Raw genomic sequence first — 20,371 nt, forward strand, 5'->3', positions numbered from 1 at the left:
TTTCAGAAAATAATTTGCAGAAGGCAGCTATAGAGTATTATCTTCTATCGTCGATGGGTAATTTTGTTCTTTTTGTGCCTGGTGCAGCCACTTCTGAATGCAGCTGCCTTTCACCGCCATTTTAGCTGGTGGCAATTTGTCTCCCACTCCATCCAGCTTCCCAGTTATTTGAACTTGGCAGGGAATTACAGGCAAATATAGTCCCGAATGCACCAATCCCTGACCCATTTGAAATAGGGAAAAAGAATCGCTCTCGTGGTCAATTTTGCCATCAGATTTTATTAGAATACTTTATTAACTGTACACCATAGTGTAGGCTGTTAGATATAAATTAACACATAGGTCGACTTGTACAGTAATGATAAATGTATAAAAGACAATAAATACAATCATCTAAAACTCTATGCAATGACATTCAAATAAGTTCCCCTCATGTGCTTTAACTGTGATTGTCCACACTCAGTTAGTTTTGAGGTCTCAGTGTCCTTTGAACTTAGCAATATTGGCTAGAAATGCACATAAAAGAGCTGTTACGCTATTGAAGTTGGCTTTGTAGAGCAAAAATGACAGTTGTTTAGCTAGGATTTCATTAGCTGACATAAAGGCATATCAAAGAAGGGTTGGCTGGTTCAAAGCTTCCTCACAGCTTTCCTAATTGGTTACAGTTAATTTTGTGTGGAGAGCCAGATGTTGCTGTCAGAAATGATGTGAGACTTCAAAGAAGTTATATAAAGGCAGCTTGATGATAATGTCTTAAAAGTAGCGTAATAACACAGTATTTGATATGTGGCTATATATATTTTTAACAGTGACTTCAGAATAATTGAGTTGAGGAATGACATCAATCTAAAATACATCAAACTATTACGCTTTTGGCGGTTTTAAAAAGTTATCAGCATGGCAGTACTGTTTACAAAGTACAAAATATGGGCAATAGTAACCAATGCATCAGTGTCATGTATTTTTTAATGATCCCAGAAGTAAGAAGGCCTGTGCCACTGCTACGCAAAAATGAACTCGCAGACTGTTCTGTTTATTTCTATGGGCGTTATTCTGGTACGTTGCAAAATAAATAAAATAACACTATGTAGGTCCTTTAAAACGCTAGATATGCTGATTATTACTGACACTGCATTTCAATTCTCTGTCCACTTATATTACCATAACTTCAAATGGTAAAAACATATGAATAATGAAGTAATTTCAGTTGTGATTATACGACTCTGCTTTCGTACAAATGTTAGCTGTGAATGGCTTTGAAAGGCTTCAGAACACTATTGCGGTCATGTTTGTTGAGATAAGAGTTAAAGGTGCACTGTGTAACCTTTCTAATGGATGTTCTGTTATTGCTATGCTTGAAATGTTCCACAGTAAGGCATTCAACTTACGTATCTCCATGGAGACAAGCAGTTACACAACCTAAGTGAGATCTTTAGAGAGATGGCCACATTCCCACAAAAATGCACGTTTTTGAGCAATAAAAACATGTTTAATGCCATACTGTGGAACATTTCAGGCTAAACAATGGCATCTCCATAGAGACGAGTAGGTCACTGAACCTTCCCTAGAAAAGTGGCATAGTGCACCTTTAACCAACCAGAACAGTAACACAGATAGCACAGACTTAAAAACACTGCATCGATATGTCTCATGAGGAATAACATTGCTAGTTTCAATTGCTTATTGTACATAATAACTGTATATCGAACCTCAAACTCTACCAAGAAGAAATACTCTGCTAAAATGACTATAGCATAAATGCAAATGAGATAACTTCACTGGAGAGAAGAATAAGGCGATCCCTGTACACTAGAGATAAAACAGCAATTAGTAATTAGAAAAAAAACCCAAAAACATTCCACCAAATTCAAAGTAGCATAATTATATTGAGTCTTAAATAAGCTTTGATTTGGCACAAAGAAGAAAAAAATGTTCAAGATCTTTGGACAAGTCTACTCGTGTAGGGTGAAGTCTATGACTAAGGTTCTATTCATATGATCTTTCATAACATAAAAAGGGAGCTGTAATGGCCACTTTATAGATCAGACACAATATTAGCACCAGCTTAATACTTTTTTTTAAATTAGTCAACTAGTTAGTGGTTCAAATGACTGAATACACACTTGTTCAATACTGTGCGCAGATGTGAGTCTGGTCACCAGTGACTTTCTCAGTTTGCAGATGGGCGTGATTGACAAGTGGATCAGCCAATCAATCCACACGCATGGCCCATCCGGATCAGAAAAAATACAGGGGACTGAGTTTTGCAGAATTAATTAGTAGAGCACTAAACTCTGTTAAGCTGAGGTGAGGTAAATTTGATTTTCTGTATAGATGATCGATGATCAATGAACTCGTTTTTCACTGAAAAAAAAATCTGTGAAACAGAGGGACTGGGGACCAGACTGATATCAATCTGTATAAAAATACAGAAAGATTCTGGATTTACCAGGCAAGTGACTGAAGGCTTCTAGACAGAGAATATTTTAAGTGTATTACTGACAAAAATCTGAAACAGTTTATTATTTTTTGACATTTTGATTTAATAGTGTCATGAACAGTATCTTGGCATGTGTTTTAGAGTCGGTATAGTCCAGATCAGGGGGAATGATTTTCAAAATGCAATTATGATTGTTTTAATAGTTGATTAGAGGAGTCTGTTATTATTAATCATTATTATTCTGATAAATCGTTGCAGTCGTCCTTCTGTACAACAAGCTGCAGTGCACTGTAATGTATCCACTTCACAACTGGACCTTGCCAAACCTGCAAAAACCTCTCTGGCAGCCCATGTTTTCCTGATTTCTGTTGTTGCTTTCAGAACCAAATGGTCTCTTGCTGTTTGTTTCACGGGTACATTTCCTGGATGATTGTAACATTATTTATGGCAGTTATCTCTGGTTATAATATTATTCTGATCCATATTCTGTGTTCCTTCCTGAATTTGCCCAAAGACGTTAAGATTTCTTTATACATTTGAAGTCCCTAACACACAGCCTAAGTATTGATTTTATTGATAGAGGCAACTGTCAGTGGTAAACATGTACAAAGTCACAGAATACATAGAAGTATATTGTAGTTTTCAGCTCCTATGTGTTGGAGATTCACAGTGAATTAAGCGAGTGGGTTAAGAGCAGCATGGCAAATCTCCAGCCCTTCAAAAGTATTGTAAATTAACATTATGGATCAAAGGCAACACAAATAGTCCTTGTATGTCTTTTTGAAGCCATCTGAACTGGGTTGAGAGCTTGTCAACGCCAGTGTCTAGGATAAAGTGGTACAGCTGAGGCATCAACATCGCAGTATCAGTGTCCGCAGGGAATTCCAGACCAATAGATGGGAATAATACACTGAAAAATACAGCATTTTGGCTCCGTTCATTCTTCGGTCTTACAAAATGTATCGTGTTTCTCCAGATTGGTGGTTTATTAGAAGCTCACCAAAGCGTAGACCATACTTTTGAGGCCAAGATACGAAAAACAAGAACAGAGAGAAAGAGACAAGTGTAATGTGTTTGAATTTCTGTGTTTTTAGCAACTTCACAAGTACTTTAGCAAATGTTTGGCTAAGTGTGATTTTGAGCTAGTACAGTCAATGCTAATAGTTATAAAGCAGCCTCACCTGTAGAGATAGTAGAAGAAGGACACCAGGTAGAAGCCCATCTTACACCAGGACTCTTTCTGACAGTAGTTGAGGATGTCTGCGTTCATCACACTGACCGGGTCGTACATGACCTCTGACCCGTCCGCCGGCCTGTGGAAAAACCTACAAATGAAAGGGGTAAAGTTAAGATAAAGTTAAGGAAGATAAGGTGAGTTAGGTTAAGGTATGTTAAGTTAAAGTTACGTTTAGGTGAGATAAGTTAATTTAAGGTTAAGTTGAGTTAAGGTTAAGGTGAGGACATGTGTCTGAGAGGCTGCACATCTGCTCTGGGACAGCACGTACCTCCACAGATGGTAGAAGAGTAGAGGAATATTTAGGCCGAGTGTGACCCACTCTCCAGCGCACATGAACATCAGGCAGAACAGGCCGTGGATTGAGTACTCGGGTACTACCAGCTGTAACCAGAGCACAGACACACGCACACCCCCACACACACACGCACACACACACACACATACACATACACACAGATTAAATTAGCACTGGCCAAAGAGACACTTACACAGTGTCATAAGAGCTACTGCTTTGAAAATATGAGGCAAACACTATTCTCACCTAAGGTGTGGAGCTGTGACAACTGAATGTTTACTCTAGTTTGTACCACAGAAGAAAGATTACAACAATAGAAGTCTCAAATCATAGGGCAAAAATGATCAGCATGTCAGCACACAGATATAAAACATGCACACATGGGAATATAGTGGAAATAAAATACACACACATACATATATATATGTATGTATATATATATATATATATATATGTATATATATATATATGTATATATATATATATATATATATATATATATATATATATATATATATATATATATATATATATACATATATATATATATATATATACATATATATGTATATACATATATATATATATATATATATATATATATATATATATATATATATATATACACACACACACACACCCACACACACACATAGTGGGCAAGCATGAACCTGTGTATCAGTGTTGTATCAGTGTACAAATCCATAGTTGGTCTATATTAATCCTGTAGTACACTGTATATTAGTCAGTCGTGCAGCTCTGTGGTTTATTCTCGAGCTCATGGACGGGGACAGCAGCGTGAGTACTTCAGAGCTGAGGGAGCGGCTGGGGCCAGGTAAGATGGAGAACATGTGAAATGGCTGTGGTGCGTCATAATGATGACAGTGGATACAGAGGTGAGTGGTCAGACTGCTGTGAAGTCCCCTCTCCTCTTCATCCTCCTCCTCATCCTCCTCATCCTCATACAGCAGGTGACAAACAGCATTACTCACCCGGCGGAGCAGGTTGCAGATTCTTTCAATGTTCAGAATCCTCTCTCTCTGTGAGGAAAACGCACAGAATATCAGTGGAGGCACGTCTTATATTTGTTTCAAATATTTAGTCTCTCAGCAATTCAGTAGGAAAAAGTAATAAGTATATGGTTTGATTAAAGTGTGTGCTGTCTTTTTAAAACATAATACTTAATTGTAATAGTTATTTATGTGTCATATAATCAGGCAATTGTGCTTTACACTTGATTCAAATATACACACATTTTTGTAGCTCTTTATGTCTATTGGTACAATCCATGAGTTTCAGAAATGTTTATTGCCATAACAAACAAATACATGATATTTTTTGAATGGGGAAAAGTCCTCAAAATGGTAACTGGATATATAACTAGAAGCTGAAATCCATAAATACACTGAATAAATAGTAGTAGTAGTACTAGTAGTAGCAGTAATGGTAGGGGTGGTAGTTGTAGTAGTAGCAGTAGTAATAGAATAAGTACAATGTTAACATTTCTAGCCAATATATAAAAAGCTTTGTGCACCTGAATAAGTGGAAAACAACCCTCCAGTTAATGCCCACTTGTGTTTTATATCGATACACTCATTTCATCGTCAACACTTTATTTGCTCTGCTTTTCCCCTGATCTGTGCTGCACCAATAAACACCACAGTTGACAATGCAGGCCCGATCCCTTGTTATTTGCACTACACCACAGTGAATCTCTAGTGGACCATAACACCAGGCTCAATTATCAGTGCTAGAAATGAAAGCTGTTCGTCTTGTGCTGCATTCACTGACCTCAAACAATACTGTGAGCTGCAGCATATTGATTCCCTAAATTAAGATGTCTAGGCTAAGAACTAGGTAATTAACACATGTACGGTTGATTAGGCTCCCAATCCGGACCTCAGCGGAAGTTGGAAGCAGTGCTAGAAAAAGTACTGAATATTTATACTCATGTAAAAGTGCAGTTAAATGGCAAAACATATACTCAGTTACAAATACAAATACTGCTGCTACAACTATACTTAAAGTAAGTAAGTTTTCTGGCAGAGTGCTCACCAGTTGCTCGGCTCCAAGGATTTTTTGCTTTGCCTGTAATATTCAACAGTATGGCATTGTAATTTACAGGTCAGATCTGTGGAGAAGTGACCCAGCTGACAGTAAGAATGTAATTACTCAAAGTACTAGTTAGTTTTTTTCTATTTTTTACACAATTACACAATCAGTATTTTCTACAAATCTTGATTAATTAACCAGTTTAAAGTTGAATGAAACCATAATCCAGGGGTGTCAAACACATTTTCACCGAGGGCCACATCAGCAAAATGGCTGCTCTCAAAGGGCCCAATGTAAAATAAATCAAACAAATTTTCTAACTTGATAATTAACTGTTCCTGTATTTATTACTTATTCAAGTTACAAATATTACATATGCATTTGCCTAGATGTAAAAATATGGCTGTGTAACTGTGTATCCCCTGATAAATTGAGATTTTAAGACCATCAATACCTTTTAATTTACCCTGTTGAGGGCCACATAAAATGATGTGGAGAGCCACATTTGGCTCGCGGGCCTTGAGTTTGACACATGTGCCATAATCCATATATTCTTTGAGTTCTGGCCAATGAGAGCAGGCGATGCACTGTGATTATTTCTTTGTAGATGTGTAAAGGAGCAGAGACAGCAGTGACACATGCTACACGATTACTAAATGCAGCTACATGGCTAAAATTATACTCAGTTATATGTAAAAAACCTACGCAAAAGTAAAAATACCCCAAATAATCTACCCAGTTATGGTAACATGAATGTTTGTAATTAGTTACTTTCCACTCTTGCATGGAGGTTTCCTTGTCACCATAGAGACAGATACCCGGCGTTCGTGCCCCCTTCAGCCTGGTCTACATGCAGTGAGTGAGTGTGTTTATGAATTTATGAACTCCCAAAGCGACCTCAAAGTGGCTGTTGCCCTCAATCTCCAGCCCGCAGCCTCCAGAGTCTGACTTCTTCACACTTTCTGTTTATTTATGGCACCAATTTTCTCTTTGCTCACTGTTTCACATCTGTAAATGTACTGAGTCCCACTGAATGGGTTATGAAGCGATGGTTTTTATGTCGTTCAGTGATCCAAAGCTTTATTCTCCACCAGCCAAAATATGAAAAATAGATAGACGATAGATAGGCAGACGGACAGATGTATTATAAAACGATATTTCTTCATGCAGTTGAGTGATTTTTAAAAAGTAGTTGTTCCCAATCTATTTTGTATTGAGCCCTACCTAAGTTTTGTCTCACACTTTGCATATTCCCTATATCATGTACCACAGTTTCTAAGCATTATAAATCAGTATACTATAGTCTATTGCCAGTTAAAACTATTGTAATATCTTCTTTTAAATAAATCCATGCACAAATTATCCTACAGACACATTATTAAGAACGTTATATGCTCCAAATGATCTTTTATATTCAAATACTATTCATTCTCCATCCCTGTACCCCTCGTTAGGAAACACTGATCTAAAAACTGTTGTCTCTGTGTGTAACGCCACTTTAGGGTGTGATTCACAATCAGTCAGCTCTAATTCAAATTAATCATCAAATCGTTTAGTGAAATGGCATGCTCAGGGTGAACACATTTTCAGAATTAAAAACTGGGAGACACCGGGGTTGGGATGTTTGTAATAGATAAAACTGTGAAAAAAAATCATTTATGGGTCCATATACAATCTGAAGAATTTCTGTCGGTGCATTTTTGTCTTATGGTTATTTTTAAGCATAGTTTTCTGTATTTTAGCTAAACAAATGACAGTATGTTCCCCTCTTTTGTGTTAACAGGGATCAAATTGGTCAAAAATAGGGACATCTGGGACATGTCTTGTATAAAACTGGGACAAATCAATTTTGGATAAATCTGCCGGGACAGGGGACTCTGGGCTCAAAACTGGGACTGTCCTGGGTAAATAGGGACGTCTGGTCACCCTAGGCACGCTGCTAAATGGTCTGAACACACCAAATCCATCTGTCGTGATGTGACAGACGCTGGAGAAGATCTGCTGTATGACTCTTAGGAACTGCAATATTAACATTATTGTGATATTTTAAAACGCCTTCATTTGCCTTCATTTACTTAGTCAAACTCTGCAAAAGATATGACTAATTTAGAACTATTTAAAGACTTTAGAAGGTTGGAAATAATAAATCAAATCTGCACTTACATATACATTTACTTTGTTGCCATATAAATTCTAAAATCAGCCAGTATTGCTTTATCAATACGTCTGCAATATACTGTGGAGCTCAACTAAATATCTGAAGTTTAGTCCATTCTCAAGATACACTTTTAACCATCGCTCTATCGAACCTGCAGCATCCGTAACAGTTATTATGTAACAGTTGTATGCTTCTGTTCCAGCTACTTGAAATAACAGTTTAAAGGGGGTTCATGGCTGTGTGAACTCCTCTCTCTTTCACAGCCTTCTCTCACTCCTCACCATTCTTACTTTGCACTTCAGATGCACAATCATAATAATAGAACTGGAACAGCAAACTACTAAAACACTGAAAGAAAAATCGACACTTTCCAGAACTAATTGTTATGTTTTTTTTAAATACAGATGCTGTTCCTTTTGCTCAATCGTAAAACAGATGTCCACTAACTGCTCTTATGTCGTCTATAATCTCTCTAAACAATTATCTAAACAAACTCATTCTGTGTTGAAAGCTGTGTTAAATGTGCATTATGTCACTTTTCTGGTGGGGGTGTTTGCCAGTTGCTTGTCTCCATGGAGATGTTATTGCTTTGCCTGGGATGTTCCACAGCATGGCATTAAACTTATAGCATTTATTGAAGTACAGATGTTTTATTGTTAAAGCAACACCTTGAAAAGCGTGGATTTTTATTGTGAGCACGGTCGCCTCTCTACAGATCTGACCTATAACCGGGCCTGAAGGTGTCGCTTGCTTGTCTCCATGGAGACAGATAAGATTTATGTAGAACTTTCTCAGAAAACAAGTTTTTAAAGAAATGCCTGCACAGCTGTTGTATTAAATCAGTTGTGCGATTGGGACTCAGAGATAGTGTGTGTAGTAGAGTGTGTCACATCTAAACTTACGAGATTTGCTGTGAGAATTCCTATTACTGCGTGTGGCGTTTATGGTTGTACTAAATCTCGTTCACAAATCCTGGGGTTTTCCCCTGTCTCCTGTGGCTCTTAAAAGTAAAGAAGTGAGCAGGCTTCTTACCGCTCTGGTGGGATTGCTCTGATCAATCGGGTTTTTGAAGTCTGTGCGGAGCTCATCAAATGCAATGATCTGAAACCAATAAAAAGGAGATTACCTCGACAGCCTGGAATATACTCTTGTATTTAGCAACATAATAAAGTGCACCTTTAAAAATACAACCCAAGGGGGAAATTATAAAAAATTGGAAAAAACTTATTTTCCTTGTGGTGCTCAGAGTGTATGTTCTAGTATTGCCATCACACTAAAATTACTAAGGAGTAGGGTGTTTCAGTACCACAATGATAATAATAAAAAAAAAGTTGTTTTTTTTTTAGACATGACAACACAAAATAACAGCACTTTAATATTATCATGTGGTCTGATACTAGTTTGATTATAGATGCACTGATCCAGATTTTTCTGTTCTGATACTGATGTCAATACTTTTATCTGCCAATACCCAATATCAACTGATGCTAGGGCAGAGACTGAAAATATAATTAATTTTCTTTAAACAAACAGGGGATATGGTTAAATATTACCAAAATGTAATGGTTATTTATCATTTAGTAAGTAACTACAGAACTGCTTTGAAAAAATAAAAATTCAATAATATATGTTTGTAGCATCGACCAGTAAAATGTCTTATTACATTAATTTATAGATCAAAATGAGATACTGACTGAACTGATATCTGATCCACACATTAATATCCCATAGCAGTATTGTATCAGTGTTTCCCTAATTCTGATAAAGCTCAAGCTCATTCTAAAAATGTCCAGGAAAAGTCAGATTTTGTCTATGTGACTTCAATTTTGAAATCACACTCTCAATAATGAGCATTTGGTTCGACACTAGGTTTAGTATGGATTAGCATCTGATATTTGATACTCTTGGGAACCTTGGCTAATTCAGATCATGGCTTATGTTGATGCTAACAAGAGGTTAATCGCTTTAGTCTAAGTAACAATGACTAGCTTTAGCCCACCTGCTGAGTGCATCATGAGAGCAGCTTTAAAGCAGCATGCTTTCTGACAGCTCATTTAGAGGCTTCTCTTGCACAGATAAGTGAGCAGCAGTGTCTGATCACAGTAATCGCTCCTGCAGTCCGACATATACAGCCATCACTCACTGGCTTCACGCATCGCTCACTTGTAAACAGATGCAGTTTCCATGGAGACCTGGTGAGCCCCTCAGCGAGCTCCATGGTTACTATAGCAGTGAGGGAGCGCTGTGATTGGCCGAGGGCAGCAGGAACTAGGGTGCTGTACTCGGGTGGGCAGAGGCAGGGGTACTGAGGGAAATCTAGAGTTTGATAAGCGCTCTAGTGTCATGAGGGGCAGACGCACTCCTCTCTATGGCATAATAACTCACAGTACGTAGTCGCACCTCTTTCACTCGTCCTGTATTCTGTTTGTCGGTACATTACTCAGAGCTGCCTTTGAGGAATGTTAAAGGTGAGGGATCGATGCTTTCATGTTTGTAGAGCCTGTGTAATCAGACACTCGTAGCACTGGGGTCTCTGGTGAGAGCTGTGCAAATTGTGCTCAAAAGGCTGGTGGCAAACACGTCCAGTCTGCTGCCAGGATTTATTATCAGTGTGCTTATCCTCCTCCCGGTGCTCATTACAGTGTTGTTGCCTTAGCCTTGTTTGAGGGACTCTTTATTGCCACAAAAGGGGATCACATAAATCACGTTGTTTGTTTTGTGGGGTCCAAAACATTCAGTCTTAGTTAATTGCACTTATGGTTGGGCAATTAATCTAATTTTAATCAAAATCGAGAATAGATATGCTTAGGTCTTTTTAGTGTAGAGGCCCATAGCCAATCCTCTGTCAGTAAAAGCATGTGGTTTGGAGTAGAGTTCAGACTTTGATTATCACCTGCTTGTTAATCATTGATACTGGAGCACTAGCCGCACCAAAACTGAGATGGGAAAGAGGGATTTTTAGCTGTTTTGCTTCAGAAAAATGGAAAACTGGATACTTTGGTGCCACAATCACAATTTAATAATCTGATAACAAACTTTTATACACACCCCCGCACCTGCTTTTTACTGTTTTATATGGATTTTATTTGTTTTGCTTGTTTTTTATTTGTATTGTATTTTTTATTTGTAATTGTACACCCATGGGAAAGAGAGTCCAAGTGCTCTCATTGGGTTCTATAACTAAAGTTAAAGAAATAAAGAAAGTTGAATATTTTTCGTTTGATTGTGCGAAGTGGTCATGATTAAAAGTCAGTTTCGGTTCAAGAAATTAATATTGAAAGCCATTTTTATTCATTTTTAGTAACACAAAATAAAATTAAAACTGGGATTAATCTATATAAGGAAAACATATCACAGAATCCTAATTACACCTGCACAACATATACAGGTGATAAAGTGGAAAGGCTCGTATATACTCATGTAACTGACATATTCCTGATTCCTGGTGTGCTTTGACACCTTAAGCAGGTGTCTATTTTCTAAGTGTGCGTAGGAGCAGGTGCTTGTCTGCCTATGTAGGAGGGAAAGAGCATTTTGAGTTTAGAGGGAGAATGTTAATGTTTTATTGTTTCTGCACATCAGAGCTGCTCAGTCTCTTTTTTTTAGTTTTTGCAATGTCTTTAGGCACATTTGTTTGCTTTAGCTTACAACACAAGCTGTATTTTGATCTGTTTTTATATTTGTACTTATCTTAATGCATGATCTTTCTCTGGTTTTGTATTGTTTTACCATTTACTGTGCAGAAACTTTGGGCAGCTGGTGTTGTCGTTAATGTGCTATAGACATAAAACATTGACACGGAGGAAGAAGTCTACTCACCTGCCAGATGACGAAGAAGATGAGACCTGCGCACAGTACCAAAGTAAGCATGTAGCAGAAGGCCGCGAAGGTGAACGCCATAGTTGATCCTGCCAGCACCTGTCGTTTGCCCCTGTCTCAAACACCTGCCGGGCACCTACAGCTCAACTTCAATTTCTGTCCAAATCGATAAGCCTTCACTGCATGCTCTGTCTTTACACCCGACCCCCTTTGCAAAGTGTTTTAGGAAGCACTTAAGAGTTTAAATCAGTCTACGCGCCCTGATGCTCCACTGTGAGTCTCAGTCAGGCAAAATATCTGACTTTTGCACCTATTTTAACACGTACTTTTTCTCAAACCATCTCAAAATTACACTATTTCATCCAAAACAAAATGAGTTATATTTTATTATTTCCTCTTATGGCTTGAGAATATGGCTTTCAATTCAACTGTTGCTTCAATACTAATTTAAATGGCATCCGTATACATTCATAACACTCATATTGCTTTGATATTGTTTACATTGAGATCAGATAACTTCACAACTACAGCTGATTTCTTTAAATGTGAAATGCCGTTGTCTGGTCGGATTTGTTCCAGATACTGAATAGTCCTCTCCTACTTTGTCAGTCTGATTCAATAACATGGAAAAACCTACCTCTCCACATCTCACCAGCATCCCTTTACCTTCTCCAAAAATAAAAAGTTGCCTGTTTCCGAATCTCAAAAGAGGAGCATGAAGGAAATCTGAGTCGTAACACGCAGCAAGATCTACATGTTGGAAAAAACTGGTTTGGAAATGCGCTCTACAGGCTATTCTCCTGATATGAGTTTCCTGAGTCTCCTTCCCGGTCTCGAGTCTGCTGTAGGAATATCTGTATCACGCTTGATGTTTGACTGTTCTACCAATCGTGCGCCTCCGTCTGCCTCCGTTGCTTGCTCCTCTTCCTCACTGTCTGTCACTCTCTCTCTCTCCTACATTTCCATAATCCCTGGTTCCCTAGAGACCGATGAGGGGGCAGGGCAGGCGGCAACTGTTTTTTGTTGCTTTTTGTATCCATTTCACACCATTTTTCTCATGTTTTGTCCCTGTTAAATTATTTTTACAAGTTCATTTTGTCAACTCATGTGCCATTTTCTGAGGCATTATGATGTCGATTCAACTGATGACTAGAAACATCCATCTATGCAGGTAGGTTCTTAAGCAAGTGTAGGGCTGCAGCGATTAATCGGCAGGACTGCAACAAGTCGACTATTAAAATAATCATAATTTTGATCATTTTAATTGTTACCTGGAGAATGCAGACTCTAGAGCACCTGCCAAAAGACTTTTTTAAACAAAGACAGGGGCATTTTTAAATCAAAATGGTCTGCTTTATTTGTAAGTATTGCCTATCTAGGACCCTACAGTCACCATCACCTTTTATTTGTAAAAATAAATAAATAAATAAATAAAATAATAATAATAATAATAATAATAATAATAATAATAATAATAATAATAATAATAATAATAATAATAATAATAATAATAATAATGGGTCAATGTATAATAGAAATAATCGTTTTCCTAGTTGATTAATAAAAAAAAAAAAAAAAAAAAAAAAAAGCAAGCTGGAGACACCATAACTTTTATAAGGGTCATCTATGGGTGAAGTATAGGCACGGGTCAAGAAGCCTCATACGGGCTTCCCCCATTGTCTCCCCTGGGTCAAGATGCAAATATTTGTTGCTAGTATAAATCCCCAGTCCTCACAGGAGCTCTGAAAAAAACTGTACTACTGTAAAACTGCAGAATGTGGTCATTTGAGGATCCTGTGATTCATTGTTACATCTTCCTTAACATTGATGTATGTATAATGGTTTCATAGGCCATTGCAAAGAGCAGGGACAAGAAGATCTCCGGTCAAGTTAAGGTCTGGGCAATTTATCTTTACTGTTACAAGGTAGAGTCAATGTCATATTATGTACGGATTATATTTTAGCTCTAAGGAAGGAGCGCCCATTCAGTTTATACATTTGTAGTTGAGTTTTTACTGTGCTTTTAGGCTTTTAGTGTGAAGTAACCTACCCCTTAAGCATGGTCTCACATTTAGAGTGCCCCCTATATAATGTACCAATTTTCGTCATTATATATTTTGTTTTTTTGTGTACTAGTATCTTTCCAATTGTTCATTTTTACATTTTATATTCAAATACCGTTCAGTTAAATCTTTGTTTTAAATCTCATCTCAAGAATCCCCTGGTTTGTAGACACTGTGCTTAGGTAGTGGCTCCCCTGGTTACTATGTCTGCCCACTGCTCCCCTGATGGCATTGATGGATGAGTCAAATGCACAGTACTAATGTTCCTGTATTCAATAAAGTATATCTTAAACTTAAAATAATTTGCAGTGACCCGCTGATAACAAAATCCTTTTAACAGTCTGGCTTCGTGAGGCAGTCTGAACATTTGTCACTCACTTTCCCGCTGTCTGCTGTGATTTATATTTAGTCCAGCCGAAGCATTAAGGCTAAAATGCCACAAGTGCACGCGGCGGTCTGAGGTGCACGCGGCGGTCTGAGGTGCACGCGGCGGTCTGAGGTGCACGCGGCGGTCTGAGGTGCACGCGGCGGTCTGAGGTGCACGTGGTGGTTTGGCTCCATCTGCAGACGGTCGCAAAGAAACCTCTGGACCACATTGTGCTTCTATAATCCCTTCATATTACACTGGATTTATCTAGCTGTATAGGCCCATATTGTGCATTTTATTTTGTATTTGTTTTGCTGTAGATGCAGATTTTAATGCTGGTTGTGTCTCTTTTTCATTTCTGAAACAGCCAAATCCCAGTTTAGTCCTTCCTCTGTTTTCTTATCCATCCAGGTCTTGATCAATTCTGTGTCAAAATTATAAACACCTAAATTCTGATGTAATAGTCAAAGTTATATGGTAAATGAGTCAACATATTAAACACCTCCTCTGTTTGGAAGAGCAGCTGATATATTACTGATTTTAGACTACCCTCTAGTGGTTATTTATAAAACCTGTTGTCTACTGTACTATCAGTGTCAGTGATGCAGAAAAAAGTAAATACATTTCTATGAGTGATCAGAAATGTTTAAAAAGTTGAATGTTTGCCTGGAATAGCCTGCAAATATTTAAATGCACAAATAGGCTTATAATTTCTCTGAGAGTACATAGTAGGCTTGGTTTAAACACATCTAATTGTTACTACGCATAGCATAAATATACAATATAGTGAGACAGCTTTGGTGAATAAAGGGCTGCAATCACGACTAGCTGACTATTAAAATAATCATACTTTGATCATTGTAGTTAGTATATCATAATCATAGACTATAGGTTTTTTCTCTTTAGGCCTTCAGTTTTCATTTTGACCACAAGGGGGAAACTTGAATTAGAATTGAATTAGTGACAGCAACAGATGGCCTCATTAGAGGGATTGATTTACCAGTAGTCCTTCAAACATAGATGGCAGTTACTCAACATCAAAACCCAAATAACACAACTGGATAAGGAGCATATTGATGTGAATATATATTGTAAATGTCGAGATTTAATTAATAACATTTAATTAGAATCTGGACCCCCCTAAGAACAGTTGGTCACAGGCAGCTGCATCTGTTCGACCAGCACCTAGGGACAATGTTTTAAGTGATTTTTCCTCCATTACAGAATATCTGTGTATTACCAGAGGAAAACTAGAAGCTATGGAAGTTTTAAAACCACTCCACTATTCAAGAAACACAGTCCAGATCAATGTAATGTCCCTGAACCACTGGCCTTAGGGTCTCTGTAATGAAATGTGTTTTTCTCAAAGCGTTATTGATTTTTGCAACTGATAAAAAGAAGCTTGGAGGAGCCACCCAAAGGCAACATGGCTTATTCCACCGGCTGATTTTGATAAATAGTTTTGACCAACATTTTAACATCTTTTAGACATGAATAGAATAGACTCCTCGTTACACTAAAACATAGATAACACAGGCTATTTATATTTAATTTAATTTTTTTTTTTTTCTTCGAGTTTTAAAATTTTGGTGAAGTTTATAATTTTGCTTCCTGGTCGGACATGGACAGCAGATATGACATATGTAGAGGTATTTCATAAGTGTTATTTAGCAACTGCAATACCAGTCAAAGGTTTGGACACACCCTCTCATTCAATCCTTTTTTTTAATACTTTCTACATTTTATATACATTCAGAATACATCAATATGAAGTAAAATATATGATGTTATGTGGTAAAAAAAAAAAAAAAAGTTAAATAACTCTATTTAACTGCTAAATTTTTTTTTTGACAAAGCGAAGGGTGGCTACTTTGAGGATTACAATTTAAATATGAAAAAAGTATCTAATAGAGTTATTTAACTTTTGTTTTAACTTTTGTTTTCTTTTCTACATAATCCCATATATCTTACTTCATATATCTGATGTGCTCTGTATGCATAAAAAATGTAGAAAGTAAAAAATAAAAAAAAAACATTGAATGAGAGGGGGCGTGTCCAAACTTGTGACTGGTAGAATATGTTAACAAGACCCAAAAAATAGTACAACAGTTAACAGTTAAAATACACACTTTTATGTTGCTAAATCAAGGATTAAACCGCCAGAAAAATGCCCTTGGACTATGCAGTGTAGATGACATATAATCATTTCACAATTCCCCTCTATTTCCTATTTATTATACTATTCTTTTCCTACCAACTGCCACTTAACTAATGTAAACTATGACATTTACCACAAGTACTACCCCACCATACTACGTAATAATGAGAAAAACATGAAAACCTGTCATTTGCACTTTAAGCTCTCTGACACTAGAGGATTATCAAACAAATGTTGCCTCTCAAATAAACACGATCCTCTTTGTCTCAGCATTTTCAGTAGAGCCAGTTGGAGCCATGTTTCATCCACACTTTTCCCCATTGTAAATATGAAAAAGCAACTGTAATAATTAGTTTATTCCAAGCAAAAATAGCTCAGCGGGATGGCAACTACAAAGACCGTGGATACACAGTCGCAATGAGGTTACCATGGCAACACTACCACGGTGAGGTTCTTTTCTAGCCCCTAACCAGATGCCAAATGTTTTCTGACCTTTAAATACACTTAAAATACATTCAGTGACACAAAGCGTATGCACTACAGCAGGATACGTCAACAGAAATGTGGGAAGTTGAGAATGAAGTGAGGCCGTGGGATTTGTGCAGATAAGACTTAGGATACAGACAAAATAATTCAATGGGGGATTTGCTAAAAATGGCAACTTGAAGAGGTCTAAAACAGATGTTAAATGAACAAGAAGTAGGTCAACGTATTTCTCAGCAAGTGTTAGCTTAGGTAATACTCTTAGCAGTGATATAACTCTTGTACAAAAGGTGAAGGGTGATTATGAGTGCACAGATGCCCAGAGCGACTCAAATGGCACTAAAACAGTTGAAGTAGCTACAACTTCACCAGCCCAAAGACACTGGGGAAGAGCTGGACCCGTCAAAAATATTTTTAAGATATGTATAATGCATAAGGGAATTTTTGTTGAACATGCAAAAGGAGTCATGCTGCTTTTGACGCTCTGCCCACAAGAAGCTGCTTACACCAAAAATGAAAGAGCAATTTTGTTTAACAGATTATAATGTTGTCAGCGCTGAACAAAACGCTCTCCTGAAAAAAAAAAACAAAAAAAAAAAAAACTAAATAGGACAAGTATAAATGATTAAAGTCATTTTAAAAAAAGACAGTTGTCGTCGCTAAAGCAGTGTTTGCCAAACTTTTTCTCCCACCCACCCCTTTACCCTGATGATATGTCGGCCGCCTGAGAAGATACTGGAAAATATAATCATTTTCTAGCTAATAAAGATGTAATAGAGTAGTGATTATAAAATGTATATAACCAGATAAAATGGGCCTCTTTTCTAACAACCATGATAGACCCCGGAGCATCTCGTGGGCCCTAACCTTGGACTATAACGTTAAAGATGTGGGTGGGTCTGTCACCTGTTTGTCTCATGAAAATTTCATTACTTTGCTTTTATTGACAAAAATACCAGGTCTGGTGCTGTGGAATTTCTACAACCAAAACAACTAAAGTATAAAATGAACTGAGAAGTTGTCTTGAATCAAAGAGTGTGATTTATTTAAGCTATTGTGCCACAGTTTTAAAGAGTTACCTGGCCCTAACAGAGCGTCGTCTTGCCCTGAGCTGTATCAGTGTCAGTGTCGGTACATACAGCACATTTATACCACACAGATAAGAAATACATGAACCAGAAAACCAGTTTACACCTGTTAAAGGAGCACAAGGCCAAAACACTTCTTGGGACATAGGCTAGGAGGTCTGTATACCAGTACCCAGTCTATATGACAAAGTGTAAATTAGTTAAAACACTGTAAAGTAAAGATTTCCAGCGGAGTCCTCTACTTATGTCCATGGAGACTGTGATTTTATGAAACATTCCAGGCAATAGCATCAAATAGAAGGTTTTGAACAACCTATCTGTCTAACATTGTGGCTGTGTATGTTCAAAAAAGCACACTACGACTCCACACGCACTCACACAAAAAAACAAACAACAAGTAGCTCAGTTCATGGAAGGCTATATTAGCGTATGTGAAAAATACACTATGTTTGCACAGCCCCTTTTCGTTCAAGTCCATGTGGTCCAAATATGACACAATAAATCACTTTGGCTATAGAAGACACTCTCAGCAGAGCACACAGGCAGCTTAATAAAGAGGATGGAGAGGCTATTTGGGATGTATATGTTTGTAACCAATGTCATTTCACCTCCCAGTGTTCAGAGCAAAGCAGGGAAGATCTATATGTGTACGTGAAGAGGCATCTGGTAAAACATTTATGAGGTGGAGGAATTGTACAGGACTGCTCTGTGTGGGCACCATTTGCTTTTACACTGAATGGTATTTGCTCCAATCCTTAAGAGATTTGAGGGTAAGTATGTGTAATAGGGGCACCGTTGCTCGTTTTAAGAGAAATGTCGCCGAACTTTATATATCCGGAGCTTTAATTTCATTTAATTATACACGATTAAATATAGCAATCAAAATGAATGAATCACTCACTTTGCTTTGAATATTTCTGACTTTTTAGGACTCTCCGTGACTTGATCTCAGTATATTTTCAAATGTGACATGAGTGTCCCTGTGGTGTGTGCCCGTCCTCCTCTCAGTCTAATCTCTTTTACCTCTCTCTTAGGTTTACCATAGTAAGTTCAGGAGGGTAATTTACAGCCTCTGCACTATAATTATTACAGGCAATCACCCACAGATATAAAACAAATGGGTCTTGTCCTAATGAAAGATTGAGTTTGCCATCTATGTGAATGCGCCTCGGTGGATGTGGCAGCTTTTCACAGTTCAAAACTTTTAGTAGCAGATGGTGGATTGGGATGATATGTTGCGTAATCGTAATTAAAGATGCACTATGTAGCTTTTCTGGCGGAGAATCTGTCCGCTGATTGTCTCCATGGAGATGTGTTGCTTTGCCTAGAATGTTCCACTGTATAGCGTAAATCTTATCTATTTTTATTTTATTTTTTTTGTATTTTATCTATTTAAAAACAAAACAAATAAGTACATACAGTAGGTCCAACATTAAAAAACATTAAAACAGGAGCAGGTGTGAGTGTAAATGTTTGTTATTAGATTATTAAAGTTCACATTCATAGTTATAAATGTTAAAAAATACCTTTAACAACATGCATTCTGTAACTTGTTTGTGGCACCTGCTTGTTTCCATGGAGATAAATACATTCAAAGGCAAAGCAACAGAGACAAGCAGGTGGTGGACCCTCTAAAAAGTTACACAGTGTGCCTTTAAGATGACATTTTAGCTGTGAGCCGATGAGGTAACCACGGCAGCTGCAAAGTGGAATTTCAAACTAATAGATGTTTAGTCACAGTGTTTAAACCACTTTAATGATGGCCCTGTTCCAATTAAAAATCCCAGAAGAGGCTGCACTGACTCACCATCAGGAGGGTTACAGTTTGTCTCTATCAAACATTTAAAAAGTGTTTTATTCTGATCAATGCAGCATCTGTTACATAGGAAGATGCTCCAACTTCTTATTATAAAGAACAAAAATTGGAAATCATACCCAGCAAATTGATCTAGCATGGATCAAAATGTATATTCATGAGAGAAAACGTTAAAACCTAAAGCAGAAAAAGTACCCAAGCTCTCATTATAGACATTATTTTAAACTAAACTTTGCATTGTTATTCATTTGTCATCATAAAATGTGACTTCAATAAACCCTGAAACGTGGTCTGGATCACAACAAGCAGAGTAAGCAAAATATATCCCAAGTCCGTACAAAAAACTTCAGTGAGGTGACGTTTGATCAGCGTCGTTTTAATTCTTAAAAGGTTAT

At 37.4% G+C, this 20,371-nt stretch overlaps 1 protein-coding gene across 1 annotated transcript; it reads right to left on the reverse strand.

Moving 5' to 3' along the window:
- Positions 1-260: 260 nt before the first annotated feature.
- Positions 261-13,067, reverse strand: cnih2 (cornichon family AMPA receptor auxiliary protein 2). The gene is made up of 6 exons (XM_055226359.1): positions 12,002-13,067; positions 9,215-9,283; positions 4,965-5,012; positions 3,946-4,058; positions 3,622-3,765; positions 261-3,456 (listed from the first exon to the last, which is right to left on the reverse strand). The coding sequence occupies exons 1-6, from the start codon at positions 12,080-12,082 to the stop codon at positions 3,429-3,431; spliced, it is 483 nt and encodes a 160-aa protein (XP_055082334.1). The 5' UTR covers positions 12,083-13,067; the 3' UTR covers positions 261-3,428.
- Between the last annotated feature and the right edge of the window lie 7,304 nt (positions 13,068-20,371).

This window comes from Periophthalmus magnuspinnatus, chromosome 14, assembly GCF_009829125.3.
Source record: "Periophthalmus magnuspinnatus isolate fPerMag1 chromosome 14, fPerMag1.2.pri, whole genome shotgun sequence".
In the NCBI taxonomy this organism is placed as follows: Eukaryota; Metazoa; Chordata; class Actinopteri; order Gobiiformes; family Gobiidae; genus Periophthalmus; species Periophthalmus magnuspinnatus.